Genomic DNA, 15,795 nt, shown 5'->3' with positions numbered 1-15,795 from the left:
TTACAGCCCAGACAAATAATCGTTTTTATTATTTTATACTTTGAGTAAGAGAACCACTTCATCTATTGACTGTGCCAGAATCAAACATCCAGCCAGCCACCGAGAAAGACAAGGACTCTGCCATATTAACCTCATCAGTGAATAAATACTGGGTTTACATTATGCAGAAGACTCCCACCTCAGCCTGCAGCATTAAAGGATTGAGGGCTCTTAGGAAACAAAACGATGCCTACTGCAGAACAACAATATAAATCTAATCCATCTTTTCAGATAGTTGATGTTTTTGAGGAAAATTATCACAAAGAGGTTGAGATGTTTGCTTTTACTGAATTTAATTATGCTGAACATTTGTCATAGCATTTGAAATGATTAGGACTGACTCTAGGACTGCAGTTTCATTTGCTGTTAATCAAAAATCACAATGTTCCTCTTTGATTGTCATTTGATATTCATCTCACAGCCTCTGTTTGCTGTGTTATGCCTCTAGCGGGGGGAATGTCAGATCTCAGTGGAGGTCTGTCTAAGCCGAGGGACTCAGGAGGGAGAATCCCCCTCGTTTGCACAAATTACTAAAGGTGCTCCTTTTTCACTAGATTTGAGAGGAGGTGTGAGGGAAATCAACACGGTTGCAGTCCACTGTGATCTTGGCTCGGGTCTGGAAATACAGTTCCCAGTTGTAGCTGACATCTGTGAGTGTGACAGTCAGGCTTTGCTACAACTAAACAACCAGGCAGCGAGCTGGGCCGACAGACGACAGGAAACCTGGACAGCAGCAGGCAGTGATACTGTGTGGATTGAGGAGAAGGCTGGCAGATGATATCTAGCTCTGTTCCTACAACTCTGTCCTCGCCGGAGGCAATGCAGGCACAAACACCCACAGTCACACACACACATAGACACACACACACAAATGCACGTCGACACGTATATGTAAAACAGAAAGATTGTTTATCCTAACAACAGAGTCCGAGGCTTATTATTTTACCACACTCTCACACAGATCTCCAGTGCATAATGAGATAGCGGCACCAGTGTCCGCTGAGGAAAAGGTTAGCCAGGATGAGCTGGCTTGTGTTTGTGTGTTCCTAATGTACTCTGCAGTTCTTTCTGTGTGTGTGTGTGTGTGTGTGTGCTATCTGATGGAGCAACAATGTTCGAGGCTGCTTTTTGAGATGCGGCACTTAAAAACAAGGTCGCCAGGACGTGAGGATCAGATACGTGTTTCCTTGACAGTGAATTGTATTAGATGCTGTCTGCGTGGTGAGTGGATTTCACAGATAAGTGTGAGAGTAATCTCTGAACCATTCACTTTTATCTCTCACAAAGATATGATGAACCCATTAGTCAGTGGTGGTACATGTCTGTAGTCATGGGGCATTTAAACCATAATTATAGCAGAGTAAGATAATTAATTCCTTGAATGGCCAACCCACCCTGAAATAAGATAACTATGGAGGCCTGGGGCATTTCTTCCATTTTGTGACTAGTCAGCTGTATGCCTAATCCTCAAAAACCACACCATAGCTCACAATTATATCAGTTCCCCCAATTTGACTCTACTTGGAGGTAAAAATTCATACATGCATGGCCTCCTTTTTACGCTGTACTAACATGCATTACATTACAGTGAATTAACTCGCTCCATTTTAATCTGGGTCCTCGAAATCTAAATTACTGGAGGTTTTCCAACCTGCCAGATGTTTGATTGCAGTCACACCTGCATTCACCTTGAATCTCAGACTGTGTGAATGAGTTCCTGGTTAGATAGACAGGTGGGATGAAAACCAGCAGCACCAGCAGGTAGGGGTTCAGCGTCTTGCTCAAAGACACTTCAGCAGGACACATGGCTCTTGACAGACGCACACACTGGCTATTACAATGATCAAACCCGCATCTTTTCAGGTTTCTTTAGATCACCCTTACACCCATGGCACAGAAAAAGGCGACTCCTGTCATGTTGTGGCCTTGAGATTCAAAAGGTGCAGTGAGTTTGCAGCATATTGCCTGGGGTTGTTTGTGTTTGGATGCTGGCCTGCTGTCCCAGTCAGGCCACACACAGCAGCTCATTACTGGAGCTATCCGGACAACACCGCCTACATGCTCTGCAGTCGACTGGCTGACTCCTGGCTAGGCTGCAACATCTGTGGCCAAAATGACACATCATCCCCTTTTTTCCTGCACCAAATGTCCCGGTGCCTCTCAACAACATGATTGTATAACGCCGTGAAATGAGGCCGGGCGCACAGGGAAGACGATGTGTATGTGACACACTATGCCCTGGAAATAAATACGATTACGGGCTGCTGTCAAAATGAGTGGGCCATGTCGACATGCCGTGTCTCTCTTGGCATGCTGTACAGCGGAATTTTACACTGTGGTAATTGGACCAGGCGGATGAAGCTGCTGCTGCTGCTGATGGGGCTTCAATGGAGCTGAGGATGACTACTGTTTTGCCTAGACGGGCCTATTTAGCGCTCACGTTGGATGCAAAGACAACCCATATACGCCTGTGAGGACCCGGAGCAGCAACGCCAAAGCCAATATGCGATATTATTTATGTAACGACTATAATCCCCGTAACAGTCCAAATACATAAATGAATAAAACCATACCGCTTACCTGGAATCTCTTTCCATAATCAGAGCGGAGGGTAAGTTGTCGCTCCAGGACCAATCCGCCGTAAATGTCGAAAATACAGAGAGTCGGCTAATACAGATCTGAACAGACCCCGCAACACAGAAACACAGACGCCGTCCAACGCAATGCCATCGCCTCTGCTGCTGTGCTCAGCCGGAGGAAGCGCGTCGAACAGCTGGCCCGACGGCGGCTGCGGGTGGACGGACGGGAGACGAGTGGAAATTAGCGAAATCCGAGAGGCAAAATCTTCCCTGAACGACGTGACAGGATGACCATGACGGCCGCAAGACGAGCGCATCAATTGTCAAGCGGATCTATGGATGGCGGTATCAATCATCGGCGGAAAAAATCATACAGAATGGCGTTCTTTGCATTCTGTTCGGCACGAGGTGGGGCGCACCAATCACGGGCCAGAATGTGAGGTGATTGGCAGGGTCCTTAACCAATGAGACACCCGACTGCCGGACCCGTTCCGAAAGACAAGAAGGCGAGCCAATCGGCGTTTAGATTTATTCTGCGGGAAGGCGGGCCCCGCAGGTGTCATACAGTGGTGAGGGCCTTTCTATTGGATTTACAGTAGCTGACCTACAGACACCTAAATCATCAATTATGTTACATGAATGTCACAGGTAATTTGTCGGTTTTAGTTACTGTAACTGCAGCCCAGTATTACAATCCAGCTATTTGTTTTTTTTCCTGAAATAAGATTAGAATAATTTAAACTTTATTGATCCCCACAGGGTAACACCTTGCAATGTCGCACAAGAAATAGAGGAGAACAGAGAGAAACGGATTGATTGGGTGATAAAGCATTAAAAAAAATAATAAATTAAATGATAAATAAAAAATATGCACGCTATATACATCATATGCACTATAAGCACCATCCACATTATACAAGAATGCAAATATGACCCTGCAATGTTAATATAAACATTGTGTATATACTACAAAATATTGCACTACAAACCAGTAGCATTGTACATTACACCATAAATTAGGGTAGCTGCACAGAGATATGATTGCTGCAAAGAGAAACAGTATGAAGTCTTGCACACCGGTGCAGCAAATCGTGAATGTGAGCCTAAAAAACCTGCAAATAGTGACAAGTGAATACATAATAAGACATGTAACCAGAGATAAATGATTCTTTGTATCTGTGATGTTGTGAGTGGTAGGTGACGGTGCCAGAGACAACATCAGTGTTACATTATATTGCTGCTGAAAAGTCTGATGGCTGTCAGAATGAAGGAGCTGCTGTAGCGCTGCTTCTCTCACTGTGGGTGTAGCAGTCGACTTCAGTGAGACTGCAGGCTGCCACAGTCCCATGTAGGGGGTGAAAGGCGTTGTCTGAGATTGACATCAGCTTGGCTAACATCCTCCTCTCATCCACCTCCTCTGTGGGAGCGAGAGGACAGTCCAGAACAGAGCTCTGACTCTCTTAACCACTGCGTTTTTTCCTGTCCCGCTCTAAACTTCCACCTCCCCAGCAGACCACTGCATGGAAAAAAAGAAGATGCCACCACAGTGTCATAAAATGTTCTTAACAGTGTCCTGCACACTCCAAAGGACCCCAGCTTCCTCAGCAAATGAAGACGGCTTTGGCCCTATTTGTACATTTGTCTTTTTGTCTTCCCCCTGAGCAGTGATGGCTGGCACCAGGGCACTAGGAGAAAAATGAGCCTCAAATTGCTCCCAGTGTCCTCAAGGTGTGAGAAGGATCTGTGCAGTTAAGAGGGTCAGACACAAAATTGTACCTCTTTTGCATCCTCATGGCTTTATAAGACCAAACTGTATCTTATCCTAAACCTTTAGGTTTTATTTTACTTGCAACTTGAACTTCCATTTTGGTTCAAATACATTTTATTTTCAGAAATCATTCACCATGTCTAGTTTGGTTTTATGTCTTGTTTTTAGATGAATGTTATGCTTAGCTTAGTTTTCATATTGATTTAATTGAGGTTTTAGTGTTTTAACAAACATAAGCTGTGTTGGTAGTGCATGCTTTGTCTAAACTCTATAGACAAAAAAAAAAAAAAAAAATGTCCTGAGATGGGCTTTGGATGATCTTGTTCAATGCACAGGTGAATTGTATCTCTTGTCTCTTGCAGGGATTGCAGCAGTTTATGATGATAATGTTGCATTTGTAGTAGAAATATTGAAGTTAGGCACACTGAGTTTGTGTTGAAAGGCCTAAACCACTGTTGGTAATCAATAGCTATAAATAGATTTGTAAAAAAAAAAAAATGTCTCTTTTACTTCCAGTATAAAGTACTTAACTTGACCTTTTTTAAAGAAGATGAAAATTTTGCTGCATTTTTTAAGTAGATCTAAATGTGGCTGGGAGAAGAGAAGTCACATTGCAGATAAGAGCACTGATGTGCTAAGTATAAAATGAGAAACTGAGAGAGGTCTCCAAAAAGAGAAAATAATTTCAGCTAATGTGCGACCAGGCTTAATTAATGAGTATCTGTGAGAATGTCCCAACTCTATTTTAAAATGTGAGCCGGCTGTGAAATACAGTAAAGGTCAGCCTGTTTGACCCACAGTGCTCACAGCCACATATCAATTCCTTTATTGCCACCGGGTGGACACAGCTGATACTGCAAGTCCTTCACATATTGAATTTGTCTGAGAACAACCATATAATAAATTCTGTAATAACTCGGGGATATTAGCTTTCACATATACCAAGATAAAACTGTAAATGTCTGCAGGGATATGTTATATTAGTGATTCCATAGTATGCTAAATAAAATTGCATGAAGTATGAAAAGTTCACTATAGATTTACTGAGTGCTGCCCTGCCGCAGCCAAAAGAATATGAAAAGAATAGTAAGCCACAATAATAGATGTCAGTCAACTCGATTTGATTTCAAATAGAGTATTTCGTTTTGATTTGTCAAACACACAGTTGGATAAAAATCATGCCTGAAGTGAAATAGCGTTATTAAAATTAGGATTATTTCCGTGTATATTAGGATTATTTTCCTGATACTTCAGCTTTATTTGCATTCTAGTCGGATATATGGGAGCCTTCAGAAATTATTATTAATTACTATTAGTTGTATTTACCAGTTGGATGCAGTTAAGCTCATCTCTCTAAAAGAAGTAACATTCACTAGAAATGATCGATATAAAGAACGGTAATACACAAAGCTGTTGTTGGTTCATGTACTTTGTATTTCATGGCACAAAACTTGGTGTAGCACAAAGACATATTTGTTTTTGGCATCTGTACCACTCGTACATCTCCTCTGAGCGGCTCTGACTGAATCGGACCAATCACAGCTTCTGAAAAGTGGACTGCGCTCCCTCCAGCGAGAGAGAGCCGGGGGACTAGTGCTGCCTTCAGGAGCTGGCACAAAAATAGTAATTTGGGAATTGTACCACACGACCGAACTGACCATCTATGAACCTGCCAGGTGACAAACGGGTGGGAATTTGCCGAATTGTCACATTAAGTTAGAGAGGACCTTGAGAGCCGTGTCAACGACAACTGTTATGTGTTTATTTATTTTTAGGGAGTCCATGTAAATAGCGCTTACTTTTGTCTATGAGTTCATTTAAACTAGCGACGCCATTGGCTCATTTTCATACTCTCGCTCCGACACTACGAGGTGCTCCTGAAGGCAGCATACATGTGAGTCCTAGCTAGCTCAGCTCAGCAGCGGCAGACAGACACACATCGGCGGACGTAAAATCTCACCGCAAGGTAAAGTCACACTGAAGCTGCACGTTGCCTGTCCATATTGTGCAGTATACCTAGAATAACTTGATTAATTCTCACTGGAGAAAAAAAAGTAAAACATTTCTGAAGTTTTCATTGCTTGGGTGCTTCGGTGGCTAACGCGTCAGCTAACGCTAGCTATCTTTAGCTTCGTCTTTTTCGTTGTCATCTCATCGCAGATGTTTTGGGATTTAGCAAATTATCTAGATTCGGGATGCTAGAAATGAATATTTTGCGTATGTTTCCGACCTGCCCGTTATCAAATTAATGATATATCGGTTATAAGACACACATCCGGCTGAGTATTTGTAGTTTATTGACTAGACTGGCCAGCTAGCTAGTTGCTACCTTGCTAACTAGCCGCCGGGTTGAATGAGCGAGAACGAGAGTCCATTGTTTATGAATGGAGTGCATCTGCCGGGTCTGAGGCCGGTTGATTCGGTTTTATTTTGAGACAACATAGCTATCAGTTTTCATTTACCGAAGAACTTAACTGTTTTGATCCGTAAAGGATGTTCATAAACGGTGCCTCTTTGATTTCTAACAAGATCCCATTCATTCTGCTGGGTGAACGGCGGCTGCGGCCTGCTAGCCCTACATATGTCCCCTTGGATCTTTGCTGCTGCTACCTAGCTAGCTAACCTTTGAGACTGCTTAAGGTTTTGCAGCTGTTAGAGCCAGCTGATCGTTTTACCCACAGCAGGGTTCATTCACCCACCGAGAATCTGGTCAGGATCGATCTGAACAACATAATATCACAATTCTCTTACTGCTTTAATATGACAAATAATCATAATATGGACTCTGAGCGAGAATACAGCAATTGCCCAACTATTGAGTTCTTTCAAGGCTTTAAAATAGAAGTTCTAGATCTTATTATTTTTGCTGGTGTTTTCTTTTAAACCCAGGCAACAAAATATACTGATGCTTTTATTTTGTGGGCATGTACCAGAAACAGATGCGTGACTCAATGTATTGTTCAAGAAAACCTCCTCTGTGAGACTCATGACCCAATTTCAATGTCCTCAATAGACAAAATGGCTGAGAATGATGTTGATAATGAGCTTCTGGACTACGAGGAGGATGAAGAGCCACAGGGAGCTCCCGAGAGTGTGGCTCCAGCTGGCAAGAAGGAGGTGAAGGGATCCTATGTGTCCATCCACAGCTCTGGCTTCAGGGACTTCTTGCTCAAACCGGAGCTGCTCCGCGCCATTGTTGACTGTGGTTTTGAGCATCCCTCAGAAGGTAAATATCATTCAAGTTAGACCAGAGAACTAATTTTGGGTCAGGCTTTTCTCTTATCTTGATGTATTTATTACTTATCATGATGATTTAATGGTCACATGAATTTGACACTTGGTTATCATCTCATTTTTTGTTCAGTCCAACATGAGTGTATTCCTCAAGCCATCCTGGGCATGGACATCCTATGCCAGGCCAAGTCTGGTATGGGAAAGACAGCAGTGTTTGTACTGGCCACCCTGCAGCAAATCGAACCTGTGGATGGTCAGGTGAGTTGGTCATGTTGCCTTTAATATTTTGCAAGTATGTACTGTATGATGAATGGGCTATTGTGCATGTATTCGGTACTATTATTATTATTATTATTATTATTTATGGACACAGTGAAGCCAGGAGCGTTATGATGCAGATGAGTTTCTCTTGAGATACTGTTTCAGCAAAGAAGTCCATTTTTTAAAAATTTCATATTTACATGTACTGTACCAACCACCAATACTTTTTTCTGTAATTTGGCCATACTGCTCTATTAACTCAGCCAAAAGATTTTTTTATCAAATGAAAGCAAATTAGAAAATCTCGGGTAAGCTACAGTGACTGAGCTGGGTAACTACTGTGGTAATTGTTTGCACAGAATAGTAGTATAGTAGTAAGATAGTAAGGGGTTACACTGTTTGCTGTGCACAAAGCAAAAAGTTACACCGTTACGCCAGATAGAGAGGAACAGATTTTTACTTTTTTTATACTTCCCTGGTTCCCTGACAGCAGGTTAGTTGCTCTTTGCTCAGGTTAAAACTGTCATTTTTGGTGAGCAAGCATCACAACCTTGGAATAAGTAATCCTACTTCTCCTGACTTTGGTGGGAAATTTCTCAATGAAAGTTTCCTTGAGCCCAGTTCTCAGATCTGGTTACCATCTTGGATCATGTTTCACTGTGATTTGCATATGGAAAATAATTTATGTGGATGTTTCCACTATGTCTTAAGTACTACCACCTCTAGTGCTGCTATTGCTGGACGTAATTCATCTAGCTCACTATTTAGCACAAAACCCACAGAGTGGTTTATTTAGAAAATAAAGCACAAAGTCAGTGATTATAAAAGTATTTAGTTGTGATTATAAATGCAAAAAATACATTTTGTGGAAACAGTGCATGACACTAAATTCCTTATTTCCTCCATGCCAGGTATCAGTCCTTGTGATGTGCCACACACGAGAGCTGGCCTTCCAGATCAGCAAAGAGTACGAGCGCTTTTCCAAGTACATGCCCACCGTCAAGGCGGCTGTGTTCTTTGGCGGCCTGGCCATCAAGAAGGATGAAGAAGTCCTGAAGAAGAACTGCCCCCACATCGTCGTAGGAACGCCAGGTCGAATCCTCGCCCTCATCCGCAACAAGACCCTCAACCTGAAGAACGTCAAACACTTTGTGCTCGATGAGTGCGACAAGATGCTGGAGCAGTTGGGTGAGTGAAGGGGGGACAAAAGTACAGAGACGTATCACTGTGTTTCTTAGACAACTCTGTTAAGACACAGGTAGCTTTGGACAAGTACTGCAGTTTAAAGCAAGTGAAAGGAAAGGATTGCTGTGTGAATTCAGATCTTACTCAGGACCATTGTTGTATATCATCTGCTCTCACTGCCTCAGTGAGAGCAATTTACTAAAGCTGAAATAGCATAAAATTAAGAAATGCTGTCAGTGAGCATTCGATTGTGGGAATACGTTGCCTCTCCGATGGATATTACCATAAAGTCATCATGAATCTAGTAATCTGCTTATGGATCACACAGGTTGAGAAGATTTATTGTCATTGTAATATTTGGCAATTTTCTATAAAAAAAAATCATTATTTATATATATATATATATATATATATATATATATATATATATATATATATATATATATATATTTTTTTTTTTTTTTTTATATTTTTTTTATTTTTTTTTTTTATTTATTTTATTTATTTATTTTTTTTTTGATATGGCACAAGTGTTGTCTTTTCCTTATTTGAAAGACTGCTTTACAGCAAAGGGATGCGATTTTCTAAACTTAGACTGTTCTTTTATTTGTCCCTGCCTGCTTGTTCATCATATCCACATTACTTATGATTGTTTTTCAAACATTGTGTGAATATCTTATGAAAGCACAAATAGTCATCCCTACAGTACTGTCATAATATCACAAGTATTTGGTGAAAGATATCTCGTTATTTGGTTTTGTTAATATCTCCCAGATGTAGTCAAATGAATGATGCCAGAGCAAGATGCAATTTGTAAAATCTGAGCAATGCTTTCTCTTCCCTCCTCGCACAGACATGAGGCGTGACGTCCAGGACATCTTCAGGCTGACGCCCCATGAGAAACAGTGTATGATGTTCAGTGCCACACTAAGCAAGGAGATCCGCCCTGTCTGCCGCAAATTCATGCAGGACGTGAGTTATCAACCAGATTTGCTGATGATTTGTCTAAATCCGCTGTTCACATATGCGTACACGTATATGTAAACAACGTAATATTGTGTTGTTGAGTTAGCATGGTCTGTATAATTAGAAGAGCGAAAGATGAGAATTGTATTAAAATATCAAATTATTTCTGTATGCTTTATGATCCTCATCTGGATGCAAATGTATATTCCCCTGTTTGGCCAGATGCAGTTTTTCACCTGGACAAAATGGTTTTAGTGTATAGTTAGTCTCAACACAACAGGTAAATTTTAATTCAGTGTGAGCCAGTCAGGTAGCTGGGCATCATTTATGACGCCCTCTGTTTTTTTTTTTTTAAAGTATTTTCTTTACTCTGAAGAAAATCTCTTGTTTAGTGGACACACATTGATAACCATGGTATAACTGCCACATCTTTACCAAGCTGGTGGCGATTTTATGATGTTGATGGCACCTGGCAACACCCCTTATCCTTTATGTTACTATTGCCTCTAGAAATTAAGTTAAGAATATTATCTTGGGTGTTCTCGCTATATTAGAGTGCAAAGGGAGGTAGTCTGGAAGGCCCTCAGTGCCAGTAGTCATGTCCCTCTTAGCTTTGCCCACTTGTGGCTGTCAGTGTCATAAGTGGCCATATCAGGGGGACAAAGTGACCCCCCCTTGGCAGATTTGGCTGGGTCAGGACAGTCACTCCTCCTGGTTCTGCTGCTGTCCTGGGGAACAGGCTCCACAAAGCCACAGGCACAAATACTTTGTCAAAACATTTAATGGGAGTAGACAGGTATCAGCTTGTCACATGTTGAGATCTTGAAGACTACGGGAAGCTTCTGATACTGCTCTCGGACTTGCGAGGGGGTATTCTATTCTTATTACATAGAAAATATTTGTCTTGTTTCGCCACCTGCTTTTACAAGACAGCCATTTTTTTGTATCATTCAGATCACAGTTCTGATGTAGTGCAGTGAGATGTTTACTGTGAAAAGTCTGATATGAGTGTAAGACTAACATTGGGCCTCTGTTTCTTGCTGTGTAGCCCATGGAAGTGTTTGTGGATGACGAGACCAAACTGACACTTCACGGCCTGCAGCAGTATTACTGCAAGCTGAAAGACAGTGAGAAGAACCGCAAGCTCTTTGACTTACTCGATGTACTTGAGTTCAACCAGGTATGCTTGACTCTCATTCTGGGGGGACTGAGCACAATTGGGTGTATATTTCTTTCCTACATATTTATTATCATGTTTTAAAGCTTTGAGATGCAGACCTTTTAGTTGTGAAATAATCAGCCTTTGCAATCTTTCTCCAATAATTTCAGTAAAACATGTTGAAAAGGGTAAAGAAAATGAATTTGGCATTATATGAATATTTATTGTCAAAATGCCAACAGAGGAAATAGCAGAGGAAATAGGTGCCACTTCATTTTTGAAGGCTTTTAGCTGCAGTTGAACCTTTTATTTCTTGTCCTCTAGGGGGAGATAGTTGTATTAGTTTTTGCTCACCTTAATGTCAAGACTGTGTTTTGGTCTTTCCAGTGAAAATGTTCAAGACTTAATGTTTTTCCCCGGCTCCTGTTAGGTGGTGATCTTTGTGAAGTCAGTGCAGCGCTGCGTGGCTTTGTCCCAGCTGCTGGTGGAGCAGAACTTCCCTGCCATCGCCATCCACAGGGGCATGGCACAGGAGGAGAGGTGAGTGCTGATGAAGACATGGCATTTTTGTTGCACTGCTCCAAAGACAGTAATTGTTTTTATTTTAAGAACTCATTTGGAGATTATAATTGTATTTTGGACCAGGGTCTAACTGTACAATTATAGCTTGTAGAAAAGACCTTCTAATTTGGTGTGATGCACACCAGGCTTAGCTGTTTGCTGTGTCTAATTGCTGTGTCTAGTTGTGATTTTCCAAACTGTTGTGTGGGATAATGAGTGTGTTGTGTTTGTGATGCAGTTAAGCTGCTTCACATTTGGATATTGTCTCCCTTTTGTTGATGTTGTTACTGCTCTATCCTTTCCACAGGCTATCCAGGTACCAACAGTTTAAAGACTTCCAGCGGCGTATCCTGGTGGCCACAAACCTGTTCGGCCGAGGCATGGACATCGAGCGAGTCAACATTGTCTTCAACTACGACATGCCAGAGGATTCCGACACATACCTTCACAGAGTCAGTCCAGCTTTAATCTAGTTATATTACAGACATCTTCTAATGTTGTGGTTGTATCTAGTGGGCTCTGAGTTATTGCCAACAAGATGAAACTTCCAGCAGAGAGATGTTTTTTCACCCCGTGTGCATCCCAGTCTGTCCAGACACACAGAAAACTTTCTGGGAATGTTGGTCATGGACCAGTGAAGCCCAGATAACTTTTCAAGCCAGTAAGCCTTAAGGGGAATGACATTTGGCTGGGCATTGGACAAACGGGGTTGTAGTTTCCAGACACATGCATGTTATGAAACCTGGCTGTGGTGGGTCTCCACTCAAAATGCCCACTTGTTTATAAATTATGTGCAAAAGACAAAATAACTGGGTACACTGAATGAATATTATTTTATTGTATGGTTTAATCACAACCTCGGTTGAAGTAAGTGATATTAGATTCAGTATCAATTGCTCCATCAGCGTTCCCATGTATCCTGGAAATTTATGGACTAGTTTTCCAGTTATCGAAAACACCTGGAAAATTCGGAAACCCATAAAATGTCCCGGAAATAGTCATAAAATTCTGGATAATTATTACATTTGGCTGAGATTACATTTTCAGATGTTTTCCTGAGCCCACATTGCACATGTTTAGCTCCTTGCACATCCTTTCAGGGCCTGTTGATACCCAGCTGTTGTCTTTTGGCGTACCACAGTGCCACATGTCTTTGGAAGGAAGAAACAGGCCAAAGACATGAAAAACGACAGTTTTAACAGCACGGTGCTGATCAGAAATGTGTTGTTAGCCAGTTGTTAGCTTTTTTTTTTTTTGCATTTAAACGTGTTGTACAACATGTTGACAATGTGTTATTCATTATTCGTTATCAGTTTCATGCAATTTTTTGGTATTTGGCCAGTTTGTCCAATATGAATCATTCTAAGGTGACCTGAGAGCAACAGCGAACATGCATATAAGTCGCTCAATATGTCCTTCAGAGATACTGGAATCGGATTTGCTTAAGAGTGGAAACTTAGCCCATAATATAGAAAGAAAGTCACAATTATCACAACTTGTGTTTTTCAGGATTTGAGTATTTCAACATGCAGCTTAAATCAGTTTTTCATGAACATTTGCTTTCTTGTGCTTTCTGGTATCCCAGTCACATTGCTGGTTTCACTTGAGAGGAGGCTGTTTGTTTTCTTGTTTTGGGGGTGCTGACCTTCTCCTCTGTGCTTCAGGTGGCCCGTGCAGGCAGGTTTGGGACCAAAGGCCTGGCTGTCACGTTTGTGTCAGACGAGACTGACGCCAAGACCCTCAATGACGTTCAGGACCGCTTTGAGGTCAACGTTGCAGAGCTACCAGAGGAGATCGATATCTCCACCTACAGTAAGCAGCATTCGGCTCTTTTGTTGCCTTATGAGGCTCAACTAGAATTGTCTGTAGTTGGCCAGATGATACCAACTGACTTCAAGGCTGGTGCACACTAGAGCGTTGACTAATCTTAACTGATTTTAAAAACATGGGAGACAGCAGACATAACGACCAATTTAACAGATTTTTTAATATTTTAATTGCTAAAAACGTGCAAACTAGAAGAATCAGTCAAGACACAGGACCACACACTAAACGATTTCAGAGTGGCGATTCCATGGACTTAGGATATCATAGAAACTCAGATGACTTCATTTGACTTTATATAATAAAGTATAATATTTTCTTGGTTGGTGGCACTTCCTGATTTACATCTATGGTCGGCTCACTCTCACTGGCTACTGGGGGCCAACAGCTCAGATTTCAATCGCTGTTCCCTCCACAGTCTAGTCGTAAATATCAAACACATTTGATATTTAGGATTTGAAATCGGGAAGACTTTGATCCACTCAGTAACATTAAAATCTTGTCTGTAAAACCCCCACAGATGGGCAGATAATGTGCTCTGGCCAGCCTCGAATCAGGAACACCTCCCTGATTGTCAGAAGTAACAAATTGGACCCAAAATCTGCCTGATTATCCTCTAGTCTGGGGCCAGCTTTACCAGATCAGTAATAAGACAATTGCAGGCTGAGTTTCACTTAATGTGCTTTGCATATTTGGCCCAGGCACACAGGACATTACTGCGTTGTGATCTCATTGATCTGTGATATCTCATTTGATTGCTAATGTATGATGATTATCACATCTTTATTTCCCCTTCATACCTTGAGGATAAGGGATAACTACCTAGAAAGTACCTGGAAAAAATTCAGAAAATTTCCAGAGGTTAGCAAATTTCAGTCCCGTTTTATGGTAGAAGCTGTGAAAACATAGTTACATAATGAAAAATTGCCCTATTAGCGCTCAGGCGCTTAAAAAACATTTTTGTAAAGGGAGCGTAATCCCATCTCTGAAAATATACGTGTCTTAGAAAGCTGGAAATAACCTGTCTCTCTTTCTTCTTTCAGTTGAGCAGTCCAGATGAGTCCGAAGTCCCTTTTCCACTGAAGATTGTGTGTGGCCTCTGGTGTTGGTGTATTTTTGTGGAGGGGGGGAGGGAAGAAATCTCAGCATTTATTTTAAAGTCCCCCTCCCCCCGTGTCCCTTTGCAAGTTCATAGTGGTTAAGTATTTTTTTTTTAATTTTATCATGTCCTGAAGGGGTGCCTGTTTTAATGTTTTTTCCTTCTGAAAACCATGGTTGTATTTTTTTGGTTAATGAAATAAACTTTTTATACCATGTTACTTCAATGTGTTTTATTTAATTTTATAAATATGGTTTGAACCATTTCAATATCCGCACTGCGTGACATAAGATACACATAGTGTTTTATACATGCGTAATGTCCTCTTTGAATGTAGGTCAGCATCCTTACAAGCAGAGGGCACCATCATCGTAAATTGAAGGCCAATAGCCTGCGACTGTTTTACCAACAGTCAGCTACTATGCATTGACTGCCAAGTGGGATAATTTGAAACTGTACAAGTTGAGTTATAATAAAACCTCACATGAAACCTGAGCACAGTGGCCATTTGTATCACATGGATTGACGACCCTGAACTTGTGACAGCTATAAACCCCCGGTGTATAAATCCATGAGAACGTGTAATTAACAAATTAACAGGACAGGAACACAAACATTGGATCCAAATAAAGAAACTGTATTTAAACAATAGCAGGATCTCAAATTTAACCATTTTTGCGGACTCTCAAGAAATACAGATTCATATAAGACATTTACTATGCTGCATTTGATGCACAAACAAGAAATGAGATGTCATTAGAAAAAACTTGGCATTGGTCCAGTCTATGCTGAACGCTTGTCTCAGTTCCAGATAGCGCTCCTTATCGTTTAACAGTCTGTGAGCTAAAAGGAATCAGGCTATCGTTCATTGCCAATCCGTAAATCTACTTATGGATAGCTTGTCATCTCGGCATGCTGAAAACAACTCCAACATTGGTGCATGCTGTGCTTGCTACACTGATTTGGTATAAGTTTCTCTAAATAAATTTTTTTAAAAAAAGAAATAAATAGTCCTTTGTTTTTCAGGATTTGCTTCATACTCTATTTGGAGTATTCAACATAATGCTGCACAGGGCTATTCTGCCTGGTGCAGCTAGTGAGTCATTTTTACAGACTTCTC

General features: G+C 41.2%; 2 protein-coding genes across 3 annotated transcripts in view; one reads left to right on the top strand and one right to left on the bottom strand.

The window, feature by feature from the left end:
- Positions 1-2,979, bottom strand: part of evi5l (ecotropic viral integration site 5 like) — a 43,904-nt gene extending 40,925 nt beyond the window's left edge. For both annotated transcript variants that reach the window (XM_030050697.1, XM_030050706.1), the window contains exon 1: positions 2,620-2,979. The gene's annotated coding sequence lies outside the window, so the exon portion shown is untranslated. The remainder of the gene's footprint in view (positions 1-2,619) is intronic.
- A 3,245-nt stretch (positions 2,980-6,224) lies between these two features.
- Positions 6,225-14,895, top strand: LOC115367205 (ATP-dependent RNA helicase DDX39A-like). Its single transcript, XM_030062858.1, has 10 exons — positions 6,225-6,352; positions 7,400-7,612; positions 7,751-7,878; positions 8,793-9,069; positions 9,920-10,038; positions 11,081-11,212; positions 11,622-11,731; positions 12,060-12,204; positions 13,417-13,564; positions 14,620-14,895. The coding sequence occupies exons 2-10, from the start codon at positions 7,405-7,407 to the stop codon at positions 14,634-14,636; spliced, it is 1,284 nt and encodes a 427-aa protein (XP_029918718.1). The 5' UTR covers positions 6,225-6,352; positions 7,400-7,404; the 3' UTR covers positions 14,637-14,895.
- The last annotated feature ends 900 nt before the right edge of the window (positions 14,896-15,795 follow it).

This window comes from Myripristis murdjan, chromosome 1 (genome assembly GCF_902150065.1).
Source record: "Myripristis murdjan chromosome 1, fMyrMur1.1, whole genome shotgun sequence".
Taxonomy (NCBI): Eukaryota; Metazoa; Chordata; class Actinopteri; order Holocentriformes; family Holocentridae; genus Myripristis; species Myripristis murdjan.
This window is presented reverse-complemented; position numbering and strand designations above follow the sequence as displayed.

What these genes read in the sequence shown, in the direction of transcription:
- LOC115367205 (XM_030062858.1), top strand. Translation starts at nt 7,405, where the DNA reads ATGGCTGAGAATGATGTTGATAATGAGCTTCTGGACTACGAGGAGGAT. An exon ending in TCGAACCTGTGGATGGTCAG is followed by an intron (nt 7,879 to 8,792) that starts GTGAGTTGGTCA and finishes CCTCCATGCCAG; the next exon opens with GTATCAGTCCTTGTGATGTG. An exon ending in ATGTACTTGAGTTCAACCAG is followed by an intron (nt 11,213 to 11,621) that starts GTATGCTTGACT and finishes GGCTCCTGTTAG; the next exon opens with GTGGTGATCTTTGTGAAGTC.